General features: G+C 41.7%; 1 protein-coding gene and 1 long non-coding RNA gene across 5 annotated transcripts; one reads left to right on the plus strand and one right to left on the minus strand.

Moving 5' to 3' along the window:
- The first annotated feature begins 2,690 nt into the window (after positions 1-2,690).
- LOC126999391 (Y+L amino acid transporter 2-like) lies at positions 2,691-19,694 on the plus strand. 4 transcript variants are annotated; one of them, XM_050861947.1, is made up of 9 exons: positions 2,691-2,977; positions 7,743-9,724; positions 11,489-11,710; positions 13,311-13,536; positions 14,845-14,889; positions 15,139-15,262; positions 15,975-16,175; positions 16,559-16,708; positions 16,975-19,694. In XM_050861947.1, exons 2-9 carry the CDS (start codon positions 9,409-9,411, stop codon positions 17,242-17,244), a joined length of 1,554 nt encoding a protein of 517 aa, XP_050717904.1. In that variant the 5' UTR covers positions 2,691-2,977; positions 7,743-9,408; the 3' UTR covers positions 17,245-19,694. The 4 variants fall into 4 exon arrangements, with proteins under 4 accessions (XP_050717904.1, XP_050717906.1, XP_050717907.1 ...); XM_050861949.1 differs by having other exon boundaries at positions 8,466-9,724; XM_050861950.1 differs by having other exon boundaries at positions 8,660-9,724.
- On the minus strand, positions 17,065-22,341 carry LOC126999392 (uncharacterized). Its single transcript, XR_007753321.1, has 3 exons — positions 22,284-22,341; positions 22,140-22,188; positions 17,065-17,194 (listed from the first exon to the last, which is right to left on the minus strand). It is a non-coding gene; the product is annotated as an uncharacterized LOC126999392 (long non-coding RNA).
- Positions 22,342-22,737: the final 396 nt, after the last annotated feature.

A 22,737-nucleotide genomic window follows, 5' to 3' on the forward strand; every position in this document is an offset into this window, starting at 1 on the left:
GCTATAGTTATGGTTCAGAAACCGGAAAGTACTATGTGCTGAGTACGATAATCTGGTAACCCTGCAGCTCTCGATAGATAGATAGATAGATAGGCTACATACGTACATGCATACATAAATACATACATACTTGCATTCCTACATAATGGACGAGATGCAGATAGTTAGATTTAGATAGATAGATAGATAAATATAGCTACATGCATACATACATACATAAATACATATATAGGTACCTACTCATACATATACATACATCTAAAATGAGAGAGAGAGAGAGAGAGAGAGAGAGAGAGAGAGAGAGAGAGAGAGAGAGAGAGAGGAACTGCATGGAGATGGGCCAGGTTGGAATTAAGGTCGAAATTCAAATATTGTTATGAATAAAGTCTTCTCACGCAATAGATCTGAAAATCGAAAGGAAAACAGATGGTCACCAAATTGAACCCATGCTGTCCACCACGCAAACTTTACAAATCAGTCTTACATCACGGCACCACTATAAATCAAATTCGCCTGCGCTACTAACGGGCTGGGGCGGTATACTCAAAGGGTCGTTCAAGAGGCCCCTCAGGAGAGCCTACCAGCACTAGAGGCAGAACATTAAAAAAAATCAAGCAACCAATCATGTGACTTTAGGATATTGACGTAGGTTGAATCGACATAATTCCACCCCTCAAAAAGCATGTCTTATTAATGGGTCCACAAAGGGAATTAACAATTGAGCCACTGAAGAGGAAAACAGCAAACAGCCTTGTATATAAAAGTCTCTCCTCACTCCCCAACAAAGTGACTCTGTTGTCTGCAATCCCTCCAAGGAACCTCGGGAGGGGTCAGCCATGCAAGGTCACATTTTTAAGTGTCGAAGATCAAGTCAACCCAAACAAGTCCATTACATTGTCAGACTTGTCGAGGCCGCGCGTGGAGTTTATGAACGATCGAAAGGAAAGGAAACTTAATTGATGTAGGCCCTTCCAATATAGGCTACAGTTCTAATTTTGTAGGTTTGGAAAGAATTAAACCGAGGATCACATGCAGCGACGGCGAATACTATATCAGTGAAATATATGAAGAGATGGGGACTGATAGAAAGATGAGGATGAAGAAGAAGAAAGATGAATATGAAAACAAAAAGAAGAAGAAGAAGAAGAAGAAGAAGATGATGATGAAGAAGATGAAGAATTAAGAAGAAAACATGACACCAAACAGAGAGAAAAAAAAAAAAAGTGGACGAGGAAGAAAAAGCAAAAACAGAATTAAAAAAAAAAATCGATACACACGATAGAATATCACCCTAAGAATCAAGACATAGGCACTGAGGAAAAATAACCTCAACATACATAAAAAAAACATTCAAAAAAACTCATATATCACCAAAATTCACCTGCTTCATCTCCATGTGTGTGTGAGTCTGTGTGTGTGTGTGTGTGTGTCCTCTCGCTACCCTGCACTCGTCCATGCCATAGCCTCCACACACACACACACACACACACACACACATCGTCCTCTTTCACGAGTACCCCATATCGAGCATACATTAGGCTAGACAAGTCAACAACCTCGAGAAGCCATCTTTGCGCAGCTCTCAAGATATACGAAGACAACTGTAATTATAATAACGATAATAATATGTTCCCTGAAGCTCCTCCATCACCACTATAGCATATGAGGGTCACAGAAAAAGATAGACTTAAAAAAAAAGCGTAAACACACCTAAATAAACATGACGGTTGGATGAACTCACGTATAAATGTAGCGAGAATTAAAAATAAGTGGTGGATGGTCAAGACGCAGAGAGAGAGAGAGAAGCCGTACAAAATCAGTGTTACATAATGTTTGTTTACGTTTGTGATTGGGTAGTTTTCTTCACAACTGACATATATTGCGCATCAGAGAGAGAGAGAGAGAGACAGAGTATAGCTAGGAACGAAGGATGAAATCAGGAAGGAGCTATAGGAGACGAATGAGAGATTGAATGGAAGATAAAGTTATGTAAGCAGGAACCAGGAAGGAAGGAGGAGGAGGAAGAAATGGAGGACAAACAGAAGTAGGAAGAAAGGATATATAGGAGAGAAGGAGGAGGAACAGGGAGGTACGGAGAGAATGATATGGAGGAACAAATGTGATCGAGAGAATGGAAAAAAAAGGAGATGAGAGAGAGAGAGAGAGGAAGGATAGGAGGAGGAGAGCTATGAGATAACTATGTAGTGACCTTGAGTGTGTGTGTGTGTGTGTGTGTGTGCCCTCTCGCTACCCTGAACTCGGCCCTGCCACACACACACACACACACACACACACGTCCTCTTTCATGAGTACTCTCCTCCTCCTCTTCTTCCTCCTCCTCCTCCTCCAGACAAACATCTCCCATGCTGCTCACCTCCTCCTCCCCCTCCTCCTACTCCTCTTCCTACTCCTCCTGCTTTTAGTCTTCATTTCCTCCTCTTTCTTCGTCTTCTCCTCCTCCTCCTGTTATCACATATTCTAATGTTCTTCTTTTCCTTCTACTCCGAAATACAAGTGCACCCCCTGAGCCTCCTCCTCCTACTCCCCCGCTCTCCTCCTCCTCCTCCTCTCCGTCTATTCCTGTTCTGCCGTTTTCCTCCTCCTCCTCCTCCTCCTCCTCCTCTTTCTTTTCTTCCTTCGGTCCTTCCTTTTCCTCTTGTTCTCCTCCTCTTGCTACACTACACAGACCCAACTCCACATAAGGTACGCCTCCTCCTCCTCCTCCTCCTCTTTCTTTTCTTTCTTCGGTCTTTCCTTTTCCTCTCGTTCTCCTTCTCTTGCTACACTACACAGATCCAACTCCACATAAGGTACTCCTCCTCCTCCTCACCCCCTCCACCACCTCCTCTTTTCAGATTGACCGCAACACGAGGATCATTCGACGCATCCCCCTCGCTTGGTGCAGATCCCGAGACGTTGCGCGCGTGTTGAGCCTGAGTGAGGGTTCCATAGCGGCCGGGGTCCGTATGCTCCAAGGGTATGCTCAGACGCTTTCTTCTCTCCCCACGACTATTTCCAAAGGCCACAAAGGAGAAAAGTCGAGTTCTTGTGAGTGTTTTTCGCATGCATAGTGCAGAAGCCTTGTCAAACTATCCCTTGGCTTATAAAACTACTCGTGGAAATACGCACAACCTCTGCGAAAGCCTTATCAAGTATGTGTGTGAGACTGTGAGGCCTCGAAATGTTTGAGGATGTGCAGGAAGCCTTGACTTATTTTAGACTTATTCTTGCTGGTCGTGAGTAAGAATAAGAATCGATTGAGTGGGTGTCACGAGAAGAGTTAATATAAATGTGTCTGTGTTTGTAAGTTGAGTAAATCTTGTCCGTAAATGTCCAGAAAGAATGGTTTGTTTTTAGATCATGTAAATCGTCAATACGGAAGAACGAGAAAACGGTTGAAGTGTAAATGTGTTTGGTAGTGTTATCGTTTGTTGTGTGAGTGAAAATTAACTGGGATGAAAAAGGCAAAGAAGGAAGTTAAAGTGAAATATTAAACAGTACGAGTATAGTGAAATGATTTTGTGAGTGAAGATTAAAAGATTGCTTGATTGATAGTTTATTGTTGCAAGTAAACAACAAAGGAGAAGGGAGGAACATGCCATCCCAACCCCCAGGCAGTACATAGTGTGATTATACAACTTAGGATACATGTCGAAGTAGCACCAGGAAACTAAAAAGAGACAAAGGTAGGAGACAAGCGCTAAAAAAATAAAGGCCTTGATTTAGTAAGGGGAGTAGAGTGAAAATTAACTGGGATGAAAAAGGCAAAGAAGGAAGTTAAAGTGAAATATTACCTAAACAGTACGAGTATAGTGAAATGATTTTGTGAGTGAAGATTAAAAGATATACAAGGTTGAGTCATACAAAGAAAATGAACACGTGAAATCGACAGAATAGTGAAATTATTACATGACAATGACTGTTAAATAAAGGAAAGGTTGTAGTTTACGATTAACAAGAAAGATAAATGAACAAAAATAAATCCATTCCACAAAGATGTTCTAGAGTTAAAGTGGACAGAAGCTGACGTCCATAAATTGAAGAACAACAAAATTTCTGTGCCATAAGAGTGGAAGAATACCAGTAGAGTAAAGTGCAGAGATGAGAGTAAAACAGAAAACAGTAAAAATAATAGTAATAATAAAAGAATAATAGAAAAAGTACAGTGAGAAGCAAGGAAGAATAATAGCCAATAAAAAGAGAAGAGGATCGAAGGAAAGAAAAAGACTAAAAAAATGAAGAAAAAGAAAGAAATCAAAGAAAATAGAGTAAACACGTATAAAGATCACATTAGGATTATTAGGATTGAAGGAAAGAAAACGAATAAAAAAAGGAAGAAAAAGAAAGAAATCAAAGAAAATAAAGAGTAAACACATTAAGATCACATTATTAGGATTATTAGGATTGAAGGAAAGAAAAAGAATAAAAAAAGGAAGAAAAAGAAAGAAATCAAAGAAAATAAATAGAGTAAACACGTATAAAGATCACATTATTTGCTTGGTGTTTATAATAATTACCATAAGAGCCTACCCAGTGTGTGTGTGTGTGTGTGTGTGTGTGTGTTTGGGGTTGGTCAAGGACTTTTGGGCAGCGTGCATAAACAAAGTCGTAGCTCCTAGTGGCATGCCGTCTCTCTCTCCCTCCCTCCTCCCTGGCGCCCTACCTTTACGTAACTTGTGCTAACGTTTCTCCCTACCTTCCTCCCTCACCCTGTTCCCTCCCTGTCTATCTAGCTGTTTCTCCCTCCCTCTCTCTCCTTCCCTCCAACCTGAGCAAATTTACCTCCCTGGCACCCCACCTTTATGTAACTTGTGCTAACGTTTCTCCCTACCTTCCTCCCTCACCCTGTTCCCTCCCTGTCTATCTAGCTGCTTCTCCCTCCCTCTCTCTCCTTCCCTTCAACCTGAGCAGATTTACCTCCCTGGCACCCAACCTTTACCTAACTTGTGCTAACGTTTCTCCCTACCTTCCTCCCTCACCCTGTTCCCTCCCTGTCTATCTAGCTGTTTCTCCCTCCCTCTCTCTCCTTCTTCTCCCACCCCAACAACCTTTACCTAACTTGTGCTAACGTTTCTCCCTGCCTTCCCCCCTCACCCTGTTCCTCCCTCCCTGTCTATCTAGCTGCTTCTCCCTCCCTCTCTCTCTTTCCTTCTCTCCCTTCTTCCCTCCAACCTGAGCAAATTTACCTCCCTGGCACCCAACCTTTACATAACTTGTGCTAACGTTTCTCCCTACCTTCCTCCCTCACCCTGTTCCCTCCCTGTCTATCAAGGTGTTTCTCCCTCTCTCTCCTACTCTCTCTCCTTCCCTCCAACCTGAGCAAATTTACCTCCCTGGCACCCAACCTTTACGTAACTTGTGCTAACGTTTCTCCCTACCTTCCTCCCTCACCCTGTTCCCTCCCTGTCTATCCAGCTGTTTCTCCCTCCCTCTCTCTCCTTCTCTCCCTCCTTCCCTTCAACCTGAGCAAATTTACCTCCCTGGCACCCTTCCTTTACCTAACCTGTACTAACGTTTCTCCCAACCTTCCTCCCTCACCCTGTTCCCTCCCTGTCTATCTAGCTGTTTCTCCCTCCCTCTCTCTCCTTCTCTCCCTCCTTCCCTTCAACCTGAGCAACTTTACCTCCCTGGCACCCAACCTTTACGTAACTTGTGCTAACGTTTCTCCCTACCTTCCTCCCTCACCCTGTTCCCTCCCTGTCTATCTAGCTGCTTCTCCCTTCCTCTCTTTCTCTCCCTCCCTACACTAGACCTGCACAAGTTGATCTCCCTGTCCCCCTGTATTAGTCTTTCTTCCTTCCTCCCTGTCACCCTGCCTCCCTCGTACTCTCTCTTCCGCCCTTTCTCCGTCCCTCTACCACACCTGGGCAAATATACCACTTTTTTTTTTATACTTTTCGGCCTATACGGCGCCGGTATATATTGGTGTTATACCGGCGCCATCATCTTTGTCTATTGCTGCCCCACGGAGTTCATCTTTGAAACTCTTTAAAGTAGAATCTATAGAGTCCGGGTTGATGGGTGGTGTTCAGGACAGCATGTGGGTAGTCTTGGGCCACTCGGCGGTGACTGAAATATCCCAGCTGTGACGGCGGGCAGGACTCGAACCCGCGTCCTCCTGCAACCTTTGTCTAACCTGTTATAACCTTTCCCTCCCTCCCTCCCTTCCTGCCTCAGTCTCTCCCTCCCTGCCTTTCTCCTAGCTCTTCTCCCTTACTCTCTGCCTCCCCCAGTCTTACTACATGTGATTCTCTGTCTCACTCCTCAGTCTATATACGCAACTAGATTATCCTTGCCTCAATCTCTCCCTCCCTGCCTTCCTCCTCTTCTCCCTTACTCTCTGCCTCCTCCAGTCTTACTACAAGTGATTCTCTGTCTCACTCCTCAGTCTTTACACGCAACTAAATTATCCTTGGCTCAATCTCTCCCTCCTTGCATCCCTCCCGCCTATTCCCTTCGTCACTGCATGCCTACCCCTCCACCCAGAATTTATGGGCCATATTTTTAAACATTTCTGCGCCCAAGAACACGTAATTTACTAGTCTTTCGTTGGAGTTTGGGGCATTTCCAGGGGTACTTTTATGACCCTGGTGGTAGTCTGAGCCTTCTTCTGTACCGTGAACCTAAAAGAACACTCATTAGAACTCGATTAACCTCCTTTTTGGCCTTTGAAAATAGTTAGTGTGTGGGGTGGACCGTGGGAGCATCGGACACTACCAACCATAAGCCAATCCTTGCCCCCTCTGGCCGGCCACGAGGTGAAGGCGTGGTGGGTGTGTAGGAAGCGTCACCCAAGTCTCCCTCCTAGCCTTGACTCCCTCCCTATCCTCCCTCCCCCTCAGCCTGTGATATAACATGGAACGTAAGAAAGGAAGGAACATTTGGCTATTATGTATATTCCCTGGAAGTTAAAGGGTTACGTTAGTGTTTAAACGGTCTAGGTTAGGTACCATCAAGGGAGAGGGAAAAAGGAAAGGGAGGGAGAGATGGTGAAAGAGATGGAGAAAGAGGAAGATGGAAAGGGAAAAGGGAGAGCATCAAGGAGACTACATTGATATAGTTTCCTTGCTTACCATTTAAATTTTGTGTTATTTCTTAGAATCACTTAGCAAGGCAATGTCATCAGTGGATTTATAGTTGTTTAGATTTATATCGTCTATCCTGATTCTTATATTATCCTACTCTATTTTATTTTTTTGAGTCCCTATACAATTACGCGATAAAAAGGAATACAATACATGCAGAGTTTTTTTTCAATTTGGGTTCTACGACTGCCTGAAGTTGTAAAGTAAGAAACAAAAAGCTTAATACTGCAACAAAGGCGGTAGCAGTGATATTCTTGTTAGGGTTTAAAGGGAATAAGTTACCATTTCAAGGGGTTCGGTTAATATTTAAGAGGACTAGGTTACTATTTAAGGACGTAGGTTATTCTTTGAACGGAATATAAAGTTACCATTTCATTTGAGAGGCATAAGTTATATAATTTGAAAGGGAAAAGTTATGTTAAGTTATAATTTGTGAGGACCAGGTTACCATTTAAGGAGGAACAGGTTAATTAATAAGAAAGTGAGGTACGTAACTATTTGGTCAAACTGGTTTTAGATATTTCTCATTATTAGTTTGCTTATAATTATTTGGCAGTTGATTTACTTAGCAGAACACAACGTAGGAGTTTACCCACAATATCAACACCCAGGGAAGGTATTATTCACAAAGGTATTCATATAAATCTTACATTGCAGGTAAAATAAATCTAGTCAACGCTTAAAAGAGACTATATATGAATACGTAAGAGGGAGGCAACGAACTTCAATGCAACCGTGTCATAATCAGTCTCCGTGCACTGACTCAACGCTCGGAACCCAACGGTGGTGAATTACATAAAGACGAAACGGGATAAAAAGAAAAAGACATCCGCTGCCCTAACGCCATCACCACCACCGCCGCCAGTAGGAGTTGAACCTTCACGCAGTATAGTCAGACGGGCCAGACACTCAACCATTAGTTCATCCAGACGCCTCAGCAAGGTCGCCCGCCAAACTTAGTGCCACACGGATGAACACATAGACCCGCCCACTCACTCACAACAAGAGCAAGATCACAAGACTCACACTGTCCACGGCTCTACGCATCGAAATCTTCACAAGGACTCAGAAAGCTTTACTATAGAGTGTGTTTATCCGGTATGTGCGTTATTTGAACTGCTTCTAAACCAAGGAAATATCTATAAGTGAAGTATTTTTTCTTCTAAATTCAGAAAGCATTACTATAGTGCGTTTTCCCGTTGTGTGTGTCATTTGAACTGCTTCTAAACCAAGGAAATATCGGAGTGGAGTCTTTTTTTCATTCCAACAAACTCAAAAAGCTTTAATATATCTAATGTGTCCTCGTGTTGTGTGTGATTATAACCTGCTTCCAAACCGCGGAAATATCTAAGTGGAGTTTTTGTTTCCCTCCAAACTCAGAAAGGTTTACCATTTCAATGTATTCTCGCGTTGTGTGCGTGATATTTTTAACCTGCTTCTAAGTCACGGAAATATCGAAGTGGAGTCTTTTTTTTAATCACTGCGAGAGTAAGAGGCGTACCAACCTTCAAAACATCACGAGAGAAAGTTTGAAAACCCCTGTTCGTAACCACCTTAATTCCCATCGCATATAGAACGAAATCGGGGACTGTGCCTCTGAACCTAATTGCAAGAACACGCACGGAGCTAAAAGTGATTGGAAAGGAATTAAACCTAGGAAAGGACTGAGCTGAAAGAAACAATACTAATTATACTATTCGAGAAACCCATACCACGCAGACAACACATAACAACTAAGGAACAGAACAGTGAAAACGAACAAGGAAAACAGAAAAGTGAAAGACTGTGTTAGGAATCAAAGCGTATGGAAAAACAGAGCTTGTAAGTGTACAGTGAAGAAGAATCAAGGACCTAAGAAGCGATACAGAGAAGAAAAGAAGATTAATTGACTGATTGATTGAAACTATTGTACAAAAGAAGAATTGATTGAAACTTTTATATATATACAGAAGAAGAAACAAGGAAGATTGATTGAAGCATACAGAAGAATTGATTGAAACTTTTATTTATATACAGAAGAAACGAAGAAGACTGATTGAAACTTATACAGGAGAAGAAGAACTGATTGAAGCTTTTATACAGTACAGAAGAAGCGAAGACTGATTGAAACTTACACAGGAGAAGAATTGATTGAAACTTTTACATATATACAGAAGAAGAAACGAAGAAGACTGATTGAAACTTATACAGGAGAAGAAGAATTGACTGAAACTTATATATATATACAGAAGAAACGAAGAAGATTGATTGAAACATACAGGAGAAGAAGAACTGATAGAAGCTTTTATACAGAAGAAGGAGAAGAAGCAATCAGTAGGCTAGCATGGCGCCACGGAGAAGAGACATCAATCCCACAGCTCCACCAGACTACGAACCATGTATAAGCGAGGTGGAAGAACGCATCATCCCCGCTACCTCTAAGGAAAACCTAATTGAGGATGATGGCAGCTTCAAACTCAAGAAGGAACTGGGTCTGATGGACGGCGTGGGCATCATTGTGGGTATTATTATTGGGTCTGGGATCTTCGTGTCTCCCAAAGGTGTTCTGCAGTTCAGCGGGAGTGTCGGAGTGGCGCTGATTGTGTGGGCGGTATCCGGGCTCCTCTCCCTCGTGGGTGCGCTGTGTTACGCCGAGTTGGGTAAGTTGAGTTGCCTGCTGCGTCTTACGTTTTGTGACTTGTCCTTCTTCAACTCTTTCTTGCTCTTGTTGTTCTTGTTCTTGTTTTTTTTCTATATCATCAACTTCAGCATCATCAGTTGTTATGTTCTTTCCCTCTTCCTCATGTTCTTGTTCTTCATTTTTCTTTTTCTTTTACAACTTCATCATCATCGCATCGTAGTTGTTATATTTTTCCTCCTCCGCCTCCTTCTCCTCCTCTTCTTCTTCTTCTGATGATGATACTATTACTACTTCGTCACTTTCATCATCATAAGTCGTCTTAATTATTTCTTCTCCCTTTCCTTTTCTCTTCTTATCCATATTCTAATTATTATTCTACTTGTTATGAATTCTGTACTTCTTCTTTCTTCTTCTTCTTCTTCTTCTTCTTCTTCTTCGTCTTCTTCTTTTCCTTCGTCTTTAACAATGGCCAGTAAGGTAAAGGTTATATGAGTCGCTCTTTTAATGTGCTATGGTTGCCTCCTCGTTTTTGTTTACCCCTCCGGAATTCGTAATGAGGGTGCGACAAGAATCGATGGGGCCACATTTAGTCATTCATTAGAGTTTCAATGGATTTATCAAGAGGAGTCACTCATCTGCAGATTCGAAACTATGATGTGACAGATAAGAGTAGAATCCTTCGCACGGAATTATAAATCTCGCGAAAATCAAGTTACTAAATAATGCACTGAGTTCACCGCAGCATTGGCAGACAGATATCGGTCATCGCAACACATTTCTCGCTTTCTAAAACACACACAGTAAATAAACAACGGCAAAACCTTATTCACATACATTTCGCGTGTCTTTATTAATGTTTTTTTGGTTATTATTTTCATTGCATATATTTTTCCTTTCGCAAACAACAACATACACCACCAACCTCACCCCCACCACCACTACCACCACCACCTACAACAACAACACCGCTATCACACCACCACCACCACCACCAACAACAACAACAACACACCAACAACACCACTATCACACCACCACCAACAACAACAACAACACCGAAACAACAACAACACACCAACAACACCGCTACCACACCAACAACAACATCACCACCAGCAACAGCAACCCAAGAGCTGATGAGAGATAAACTGCCAAGTGATGTAACCTAGTTATTGAGTGCATTGGAACTGTGCTGTTTGGGTTGTCGCGCACTCGGTAAGGACTCCGTGACCCCGGCGACAGGAGGAATCAAAGTCGTATATTCAAAACCGATCGCAAGCACATTCGACGCAGGATATTAGTTTAGTTCAATTAACCTCTGTAGAAGCACACGGCATCTTTACGAACATCATTTTTCACCCTTGCGTCGTCTGCTTTCGTGACATTACATTAGGAAAATAAATACAACTGCCAACATAATTTTCCTTCCCTTTATTCAACCCTCGTCATTCTGTATACGTAGTTATATCTTAATTCCTTTCACTCCTCGTCATCCTAGTCATAGTTATATATATTCTTCCTTTCACTTCCCGTCATCCTAGTCACTCCTCCTCCTCTTATATATGGATATCCCTCCTTCCTCCTCCTCCTCATCCTTTTCTTACAGCAACGGAAGCAGCTCAGCGGAAAGAACAAAAAAACAAAAGAAAACAAAACAAAAAGCCTGCTAAGGTATATTCCCCTCAAAAGAAAACAGAATGAGTGAGAGGCGTCTTGATATTCCCCTCTTGAAGCCATATCCCTACCTCATCTTTCCTAATCCCAGTCATTTCTTTTTCTTCAGGAACGTTGATACCTCGAAGTGGCGGCGACTATGCTTACATCTACGAGGCGTTCGGTCCGCTCCCCGCCTTCCTGTTCCTGTGGGTGACGCTGCTGGTAATCCTGCCCACCTCCAACACCGTTATGGCCCTCACCTTCGCCACGTATATCATCAAGCCGGCGTTCCCTAACTGTGACGTCATCCCCCAAGTGCCCGTCAAGTTGTTAGCGGCGGTAGTGATTTGTGAGTACTGTTTGTTGTTGTTGTAGGTGGTAGTGACAGTGTTAGTAGTGTAGCAGAAACACCACCCAACCCACGCCACGTATATCATCAACCCGGCGTTCCCTAACTGTGACGTCATCCCCCAAGTGCCCGTCAAATTGTTAGCGGCGACTGTTTGTTGTTGTTGTAGGTGGTAGTGACAGTGTTAGTAGTGTAAACACACAACACCCACGCCACGTATATCATCAAGCCGGCGTTCCCTAACTGTGACGTCATCCCCCAAGTGCCCGTCAAGTTGTTAGCGGCGGTAGTTATTTGTGAGTACTGTTTGTTGTTGTTGTAGGTGGTAGTGTTAGTAGTGTAGCAGAATCACCACCCAACCCACGCCACGTATATCATCAAGCCGGCGTTCCCTAACTGTGACGTCATCCCCCAAGTGCCCGTCAAGTTGTTAGCGGTGATTTGTGAGTAATGGTTGTTGTTGTTTTCTTATTTTTTTATAGCTTGGTAGGCAGCTCAAGGACAAAAAGCATGAAAGCAACAAAAAGTCCATCTAGACGCTGCTCCGACAAAAGAAACGAGACCGAGAGGCCAGAAGAGAGGTCAGTTTTGGGGGAGAGGTCTCTTGATGCACTCCTCTTGAAGGCGTTCACGTCGTAGGCAGGAGGAAATGCAGACGAAGGAAGACTGCTCCAGAGTTCACCAGCGGAAGGGATAAAAGAAAGATGCTGGTTAACTTTTACATATTGGATTCGGATAGTGTTGCCAGATTATCGTACTCAGCACATTGTATTTATATCGATTTCTGATTAAAAATTGTCACACTCATAAAAAAAACCGGTATCCAATCAAACATCGGTAAAAAAAATATTAATGTAGTTTATTCGAGTGGGATGAATAAATCTAAGTTCCTCTTAAACCTTATTTGATTGTCGTGTTGTGGAATGGGAACGCTGGTTGTTGTTGTTATTGTCGCAGTGGTGGTGGTGGTATAGCAACATCACCAGTCAGCTCATTCATATATTCCTCCTTCCCCTTCCCTCCTCCTCCTCCTCCTCCTCTTCCACCACCCCTCACCCAAAACGCCCCTGATAGATAGGCTTGTCCTACTGACCTTGATGAGAGAGACAGAGAGAGAGAGTAATTACGTAAAATTTCATAAGATTTTTTTAATTACCGTTGAAATTAAATATGTAGCAATGCACCACCACTACCAAAAATTATAAGAAAAAATGTAATAGTTAAACGTAGAAAATAATCCACTCATTATTATTATTATTATTATTATTATTATTATTATTATTATTATTATTATTATTATTATTATTATTATTATTATTATTATTATTATTACCATTGTTATAATCACTGTCATTATCAGCAATTTTTTTTATACTATTTTTATCTCTTTCTATCCATCTACCTATCCATCTAACTACCTATCTATCTATACCTATCTATATATATATATATATATAAATATATATATATATATATATATCTATATATATATATATATATATATATATATATATATATATATATATATATATATATATATATATATATATATATCACGCAACACACATAGCCCTTGACGTCCTTCCCCTCCTAATTCAAGGTTTCCTGACGTGGCTCAACTGCACCAACGTCAAATGGGCCAAGACGGTACAAGGGGTCTTCACGGCGGGCAAGGTCCTCGCCTTATCCCTCATCATCGGCGCAGGCGTGTACCATCTCGCGGCGGGGAACACCAAGAACTACGACAATATCTTCTACAACACCAACTGGAGCGTCACGGGAATATCTACAGCCTTCTATCAGGGTCTTTTCTCCTTCGCTGGCTGGTGAGTAGAGTGTAAAACGTGGACTTGATTCTCCGTTTAGGTTAGCTTCGTACATAAGCCCCGCCCACTCCAGATTTGAAGCCACCAATGAGATTCAACCTTTCCCAGTAACCACCAATGAGATTCAACCTTGCCCAGCATCCGTCAGTCATGATGTAATGCCCCGGGATCTCACGGGGGGTTATATCTCTTTTCTCTTGATGAATTTGAATTTTTTTTATTTATTTATTTGATTCAATGAAAGGAATGATGACCAACAAGAGTGATGATTCAATTTCAAAAAGAATTTAATGTGACAGCGGTTACCACTTAAGAACTTACAATACTGGACACCTTAAACTAAGTTCCTTATGGAACCTAGGGTCGCGCACCAAGGTAACGTGTAAACAATTACATATTGAGGTTTGCTTGGGGATGAGAGGGGTTAGGGGAACGTGTAGGTGTGTGTGTGGGCCGACGGGACGGAGATGCGTTGTCGGCGAGTCCTAAACCAGAGCCTAGCAGGCAGGCGAGAGAAGACTCCGTTAACTACTTAACACACTGAATATCTAGGCATATATTAATATGTTAACACAAGGGAAAGAGCGAGAATTCACTAATATTTAGGGGAAGGGAGATGAACAATAGGCGGGCCCGGCGAGTGCCGTGCGCTGTGTTTCGGTTAGTTGGGGTGTCTCAAGGCGTGAGTTATGAGGGAGGGAAGTGAAAATTTAACACTCTTGGGAACAATTAAGTCGGGAACAAAGCTGGGAGGCAGGGAGGCTCACAAATCACTGTTTAATTATTTTTGGTGAGCAAAATTTAGAGAACAAAATAAAATTGAGCTTACTAAAACCGCAGCTCGACACAGGCAAACTGACACTTGTCTATACAGAATGTACTGGAAACCGGGGAGGATGGGGGGATTGAGACAACAGGGGGGGGGAAAGGTATGATTTCCGTGGCATTACAATGAGAGTGCGTTCAAGGGTAGAAAGAGGGTGTGGTTTTGCTTTTGGTGGATAGGGCAATGATATACACTTATTGGAAAAGGAAGAATGACGTTAATGCGGAGAGAATTTTAATAGTTATAGTAGTAATAGTAATAGTAGTAATAGTTGTAGTAGTAGTAGTAGTAGTGAAAGGAGAGCCATGGGTCTATGCTAGGCTACACGTACGTTGCCTCAGCGCTCTGTTCCGACTCAATTAATGCCGTGAGAAGCAGAATGAAAATAGATGACCGCCAAATAATTATAGGCTAAGGTATAATTTACTTTTTATTCTATCCTGTTATTAAATTTACTAATCTTTTTTTTTCTTTTCACATAGGAACACGCTCAACTTCGTGGTGGAGGAAGTCAGAGAGCCGTACAAGTAAGCAATAATACCAATAATGATATAACGATGAAGATAATGATAAAAAACAGCAATAATGATGATCTCCTTTGGCGTGTACTTTTGCAACAATAAATCATCAGTCAGTCAAGCAATAATGATAGTAATAATAATAAGAAAAAGAAGAAAAAGAAGGAGAAGAAAAAGAAGATGAGCAACAACAACATCGATAATAGCCTAATAACAAGACTAGGCTAACATCGCCCTCTTCTTTTCCTTCCCCTCCAGAACGCTCCCCCGCGCCATCGCCATTTCGTTGCCCATTGTTACCCTCATCTACTTCCTCACCAACGTCGCCTACTTCGCCGTGCTGGACACTGACGAAATACTCTCCTCCAACGCCGTGGCCCTGGTATGTCATTTATGTCTGATTATTTATTTATTTATTTATTTATTTATTTCGTCCTCTCTTCCAACGTTCCCTTACTAAGCTTACTTCCTATTTGCGTCTTTTTCCTAGTTCTTTCTTTCTACGTTTCTTCTTTCTTTCTCGTTTTACTTCTTTATTTTTTGTCCTCGTCCTCTCTTTATTCCTTCTTTCTCTTTCCTATTTATTTAGCTATTTTCTCGTCTCTTACGTTCATTCTTCCTCTCTCCATTTACTTATTTATTTTTTCTTCCTCGTCCCTTCCACCTACGTTCCCTTACTCCCTTACATTCTTCCTATTTTTCCTTCTTCCTCTCTCTTCTAAGGAAAGCCCTGATTTGCTGAACTATCAACTCTTTCTTTCTCCTCCCCTACGTTCCCTTCTTCCTCTCTTTCTGCAGCCACTAATACATTTGCTTATCATTCCTTCTTTCCTCCTTTCCCCCTTCGTAAGTCGTTCTTCTTACGTTCCCTTTTTCCTCTCCCTTCTGCCCCTTCTTTCCCCCTTCCCCTTTCCTACGTTCCCTTCTTCCTCTCCCTTCTGACCCACACACACACACCTTAATTCTCTATCAGTCATTTATTTATTTCGTCTTTCAGCCTTCCCTTTTCCATCGTTAAATTCCCTTCTTTCTCCCTCTTCTGACGCCTTTTATTTACTCACTTATCATCCCTTTCTTCCTCTCCCCTTCGTCAGTCGTTTTCAAGCGAGGTTCTTGGGGTGGTGGCTTACGCTATGCCCCTCTTCGTCGCCTTGTCCACCTTCGGGAGCCTCAACGGCCTCATCTTCGCCTGCTCGCGTCTCTTCTTCGTGGGCGCCCGAGAGGGACACTTGCCGCAGGTGTTGGCCCTAATCAGTACCAAATCCTTCACTCCTGTGCCCGCCCTAGTCTTCCAGGTAAGTGGAGGGTGGGGGAAGGGGGGTTGTGTGTATGTATATGTGTGTGTGTGTGTGTGTGTGTGTGTGTGTCCGTTTGTTTGTCTTTCTGTATTCATGTATGTTTCTGATTGTCTTTGTCTGTCTGTTTGTCTATTAATTTTTTTGTTCTATCAGTCAATCTCTCACTCTTTGTCTGTCTCTCTCTCTCTGCCCTGTCTGCCTGTCTACATTTCTCTCTGTCCGTCTGTCTGTTTCTCTATCTGTCTATCTATCTCTCTTCCTCCTAACATCTCTCTCCTTTTCTCCATCCCCTGCCGCTAATATCAAGCTCTCTTTTTACATCCTCCTCCTCCTCCTCCTCCTCCTGTTCCTCCTTCTCATCATCATCCTATTCCTCGCAGGGCATCATGACGCTCTGCATGCTCGGCACCTCCGACACGATGGTGCTCATCAACTACGTCAGCTTCTCAGAGTCCGTGTTCGTCTTCATGTCCATCTCGGCGCTGCTCTGGCTCAGGTACAAAGAGCCGAACAGGAAGCGGCCGATCAAGGTAAGCGACTTTTTTTTTTCGACAGAATTTTATTATGGACGTATTTTTTTTTTCGTGGGGGGGGTAGTAGTAGTAGTAGTAGTAGTAGTAGTAGTAGTAGTAGTAAAAAGAGTAGTAGTAACAGCAGAACTGTCTCCTTAGCTGTAAAAAAAAAAAAAAAAAAAAAAAAAAAACATCGCCAGCATCAATGACAATGGCAAAAATAGCAACAAAACTAATCAACAGTAACCCAACATCTCCTTACCTCCTCTCCCCCCCGGGTGTAGGTGTGGCTGTGGGTGGCGATCCTGTTCTTCGTGGTGTCCATCTTCCTGGTGGTGTTCCCCGTGGTGGAGCGCCCCGTGGAGCTCGGCGTGGCCATTGGGATCTGTCTGGCAGGCGTCCCCGTGTACCTGCTGTGCGTCAAGCAGGCTGGAAAGTCCGTCAGGTTCTCCGCCTTCATGGGCAAAGTAACCTCCGTGTGCCAGCTCCTTTGCACGGGTTTGCCTGAGGAGCAGCAGGAGGAGGTGTTAGCAGAGCAGCAAAGTCATGAGTAGGAGGGAGAGGGTGGTTGGGGATCGAGCAAATAGGTGTTGAGAAAGAAGGGTATGGTTTGGCATCGTGTTGAGGAGGGAATAGCTGGGGATCCTATTTAAAGAGAAGGGGGATGATTGGGGATTGTATTAAGGAAAGAGGACGTGACTGGGGATCAAACAAGTAGGTTTTAAGAAAGCTTATCCCAGTGAACTTATCAAAAACAATGTGTCAGCTTATTTTTGCAGTATCGAAAGCAGCTCAAGGAAAGCGCTCAAAAGAGAAGATCAATATCGGATGGAGAGGAATGTGCCTGTTATCCTCCTTGTGGGCGCGAATACTTAATTATAGTGTGTATGTGACACTTCAATACCAAAAAGAACTACAATATACGGAGCTGCTGCCATAGTGTGGTTATTGGTTTTGTCAGAGTCCCCGGGAGGAGTGAAGAAAAGCTGGTCCAGAGTGATAACTGTGATTCAGATCTATGTATATATGACAGAGAGTTGATGAGTGTGTTTGGTGTGATCGATTCATTTTGTTATTGACTGACTGATATCTGTGTGGTACACTATACAAACATACTAATCACCGTTTAGCGATACATAACACATTAAATCATATCGTCACCTTCATTAACAATTTGCCTGTCATTAACTTATCTGCCTAAATCATATGCCGAATTAGAAAATGAGTTCATGATTTCCCGAAAAGTAGAAAAATATTTATAGGCTGTTTGTGTATGTAGATGGCGATATGCAACACTTATTTCCGATGTGTTACTTTATTTGTATTGCGTTACACTAAATTTATGTACAGTACAGGAGAAGGGTGCCTGCCAGTCATAAATCTTACTGATGGAGGATGGGTAGTATGTTTGTGCTGTTGTGCTGTGGATCCTGAGCCGTGAGTGAGAAGTTGTTGGTTAGAATGCCGTGAGCCAAGTTTTATTCTCATTGTTTTTATTGTCATTGATATTATTTAAGGGTATGTTTGCCAACTCCCACGCACCATATACTCATTCACATCAAGAAATAAACGCCTCTGAAAGTGAGCTAAAAACATATGAAAAGAAAAACGAATTGTAAAAGTAAAGAATTTGTATCACTCCTACTTTATGATCACAAGAGTTCATTTTTACGCCTCATCTCGGTTTTCCGGGGTCGCTTTATTTTCTGATATGAGTATAAATTGGATTAGTGCGTACAGATTGGCGATCGCACCCTATATCATAAGTGTCTGGTTGTCCCCCTTTATTCACCGCCATAGGTTGACACGCCCCGAAGTGATGTGTGTTGGCCGCTGCGTGGTCCGCCTCTCATAATGTCTAGTTGTAAGGTATATACAGAGCCATAGATTAGGAGAGTTCGGCCACCTTGATCACAGGCGCTACTCTGTTACCAAAAGAGCAGCGCGAAATTCAAAATGATGCTGATACAATGCTGTTTTTGTGCTCAAGGTATGATTAGAATCTCGTACCTAGATCACACACACACACAAAAAAAAAAAAAAAAAACTTGTATCAGCATCCATTTGAATTTAGCGTGGCTCTTTTAATAAGAACATTGCGAGTGTGATGAATTTGGCCAAACTCCATTTTCTCAGACATTTCGGGGCTTACACATCCATATCTGATAAGGCTTTCATAGAGGTTGTTATGGGTATTTCCATGGGCAGCTTTAAGAGCCTGGTGATAGTATGACACTCCTGTTACGAAGACACTGTTCTATATGCGAAGAAGGTTGTGTCAAAGTGTAGAGTAGTTTTTTTCTTCCTTTCTTTCTCTCTTCTTTCTTTCCTTCATTCCTTTCCTCCTTTATTTATGATGCTGATTACTTTCTTTCTTTCTCTCTCTCTCTCTCTCTCTCTCTCTCTCTCTCTCTCTCTCTCTCTCTCTCTCTCTCTCTCTCTCTCTCTCTCTCTCTCATTCCCTTTTTTCATTCATTAATTCCCTCCTTTATCTCTTCATTCATCCAAGGCTTCCGCACCATGAATGTGACAAACCACTCATGAGAACCCGACAATCTCCAATATGGCCTTTGGAAATCGTTGATGTGAGAGCCGAAAGTGCCTGCGAATACGGGCGTTACCAAAGTCACTTATTGGCAAAGCAAAAAGTTATGAAAGTGAGACGAACCGAAAGTAAAAAAAAGATGAATATTTCTCACAAAAGTATTAGAATTTGTCGTGAGTTCGTCTTGCAAGCGTGTAAGTGACTTCGGGCGTTACCACCTACCATAAGTTTTATACGTAATAGCCTTTTAATACTCTACGGTGATATTTCTAAGGTTATCATGGTAATTTTGGGGTTGTCAAGGTGGTGGTGGACGGAGGGGCAGACTGGATCACACTTATACGTATTGCAATGAACTCTATGAGTCGAGTCGCTATACCAGTATTGTGAAGGTTATTAATTATGCATATAAGTGTAAAGAAGTGTAAGTCAAACATTTCAATAAAGAATATAAAATGTGACCACTTTTATCATTATCTGCAATACTGCTAAGTGGGGATGCATGAAAGTGAGTTTTCATAAATATAATACATGATAGACACGTTCTATTATTTTTGTTCGGATGCACAATCTCATTTAGGCGATCAAGTAAAGTAAGATCCATGTATCAGCCTTAATTCTTTTATCATTCTTTATTAACGTGGGACGCGGTGAGGGTCGCAAACTGTGTTGATGAAAAGTGTAACATATGTATCGTGTAGCCTATCATGGCCCTTCCTCCAGGTTGTATGAAGTGTTATCAATGGTAGTGATAAGCGATACCAGATTTTGTCAGTAATCGATTATTTCGATTACTTTTGTGACCAGTAGTCGATTACCTTTAAATTGCTTTCACCTTAAAATAGATTTGGCTATATATAGGGGTGTATTGATACAGTATATAGTATAATGTTATGGTTTGTGTACTCTTTCTCCCTCTCTATAGTAGGCTATATGGTTTACTTTGGAAACTAAAGTATATATTGGATTTCCCTTATTTTCTTTTTTTCTTTTTGTATTTATTTACAGCAATGGCAACAACTCAAGGGCAAAAAATAATAATAATAATAATAATAATAATGAGAAAAAAAGCCCGCTAATCACTGCCCTGTTTATCTTCTTCCTCTTCACTGATTCATTAGACAGGAAATACGTCACCAGTTAACATATAGAGCAGCTATATATAGGACCCATCTTTCGGGAAGTACGTATATAATTTTGACTCAACGCTGCTGACAACGCATATTATCAGCTAGCTAGGAGATTAGTTACCTCGTATATAGTGACGTATAGTCGAAGATTAGCAGCAGCAGTCACATCCAGTATCATCCACTCGTCGATCCTTCCCGTCTTATCTGTTTTTACAACGTCCTGACGCTAGCTCATTTCCACGCAGATGTGATACACGTGTACTACTTCACAACGCTTGGACATTGCCAGAAAGCTTCACTGTTTATTTATTTAGTTGTTGTTCTTATCATTTGTAACATGTATTCGCTTTATCATATATGCATCTCATTACTGCAAATCATATCATGTATTGCCTGGGGGGTTGGGATGGCATGTTAAAATTGATTCCTCCCTTCTCCTTTGCTGTGTACTTTTGCAACAATATAAGCTACACCGTCAGTCAAATCAATCTACGAAATCAATACTTTTACCACTTTGTCGGCCAGTTTACAAGGAAAAGAGCATGGGTCATTTGCAAATCCGGTCAATGAGCAAAGAAATCGAAGCCATATATTATCGTGTCGAGGTTGGCAGTTTAATGGCAAACCGAGCTACGGAAATAAGTTGTGGGAGCCCGGATGTCCTGTACTACGTCATACCCATACAAGCTCATAAACTAATGTGACGGATATGAGCACCAAGGCTGCGTGCAGCTGAGCACATGCCGCTAACTTTACCTTACATACTCAAGGGCTAAAGAGACGGAGATGTGCACCGATGCCAGGCGTAGTTATAGTGTATGTCCCCCGACTTTCCCACGCCCGCCACGCCGCGTTCTCTCAAACTAAAAATAACAACACCACGTAAACCTAAATGATACTAGGTTTAATATAATTTTAGTAGCCTGTCACCGCTAAATCAGTCCTGTGAATGTGGGGAATATGGAGAGTCAGTCACGTTCTCTCAAATTAAAAATAAGAACACCGCGTAAACCTAAATGATACTAGGCTTAGGTGTATAATTTTAGTAGCCTGCCACCGCTAAATCAGCCCTGTGAAAGTGGGGAATATGGAGAGTCCGTCACGTTCTCTCCAACTGAAAGAATATCACGTAAACCTATAAATGATACTCGGTTTAGGTGTATCATTTTAGTAGCCTGTCACCGCTAAATCAGTCCTGTGAATGTGGGGATTATGGAGAGTCCGTCACGTTCTCTTCAACTGAAAGAACATATCACGTAAACCTATAAATGATACCCGGCTTAGGTATATCATTTTAGTAACCTGCCACCGCTAAATCAATCATCTACCTTTGAATGTGGGGATTATATATGGATCGAGAGCCCGTCAAGTTCTCTTCAGCCAACTAGAACACCAAATAAACCTAAATGATAGCCTACATAAAGGCTTAGGTGGATAATTTTACTAACCTGCCACCGCTAAATCATTCATCTACCTTTGAATGTGGGAAATATGGAGAGAAACATTTAAATTATCACATTAGGAAGAGTTCAGCTGTCGGCCAAGTTGAGGGTCAAGGATTCTAAAGTAGGCTATACAAGGATTCTAGACTAACAGGATTCTCTATAGACTCCTTGTTGAGGGTTAAGCTGAGGAAAATGCATATGTTATCACAAAACATAAATTAAGCTTCCACCGTTTCTGAAGCAAAAAACGGTCAACCACTGGAGTGAGCTGGCTGTATGGACACACACACACACACACAAAAAAAAAAAAAAAAAAAACAGCTACATACCTTAATTTTGTTGTTTTGTCTTCCATGGTCGTTCTGATACTGGAGGCTGCTGAAGAAGAAAAAGAAGAATTAAACACCAGTGAGTAGGCTATATATATTTAGGGATGACACACACACACACACAAAAAAAAAAAACATACATACCTTAATTAGTTTTGATGTTTTGTCTTCCTTGGTCCTTCTGATACTGGAGGCTGCTTAAGAAGAAAAAGAAGAATTAAACACCAGTGAGTAGGCTATATATATATTTAGGGATGACACACACACACACAAAAAAAAAAAAACATACATACCTTTATTAGTTTTGATGTTTTGTCCTCCTTGGTCCTTCTGCTAATGGAGGCTGCTGAAGAAGAAAAAGAAGAGTTAAACACCAGAGTGAGTATATATTTAGGGATGACACACACACACACACACACATACATATATATATATATATATATATACATAATTAAAACATACATACCTTACTGTTTTGTTGTTTTTGTTGTTGAATTATATAAACACCGGTATTTTGGGATCACACATATAGCTACATCCATATAGCTATAATAATAATATACACAAACAAACATACATAAATTATATACTCGTAGAG

Source organism: Eriocheir sinensis, chromosome 16 (assembly GCF_024679095.1).
Source record: "Eriocheir sinensis breed Jianghai 21 chromosome 16, ASM2467909v1, whole genome shotgun sequence".
NCBI classification, from domain to species: domain Eukaryota; kingdom Metazoa; phylum Arthropoda; class Malacostraca; order Decapoda; family Varunidae; genus Eriocheir; species Eriocheir sinensis.

Coding starts and splice junctions, on each gene's coding strand:
- LOC126999391 (XM_050861947.1), top strand. CDS start 9,409: ATGGCGCCACGGAGAAGAGACATCAATCCCACAGCTCCACCAGACTAC. Junction 11,711..13,310: donor GTTAGCGGCGGTAGTGATTT/GTGAGTACTGTT, acceptor TCCTAATTCAAG/GTTTCCTGACGTGGCTCAAC. Junction 13,537..14,844: donor CTTTTCTCCTTCGCTGGCTG/GTGAGTAGAGTG, acceptor CTTTTCACATAG/GAACACGCTCAACTTCGTGG.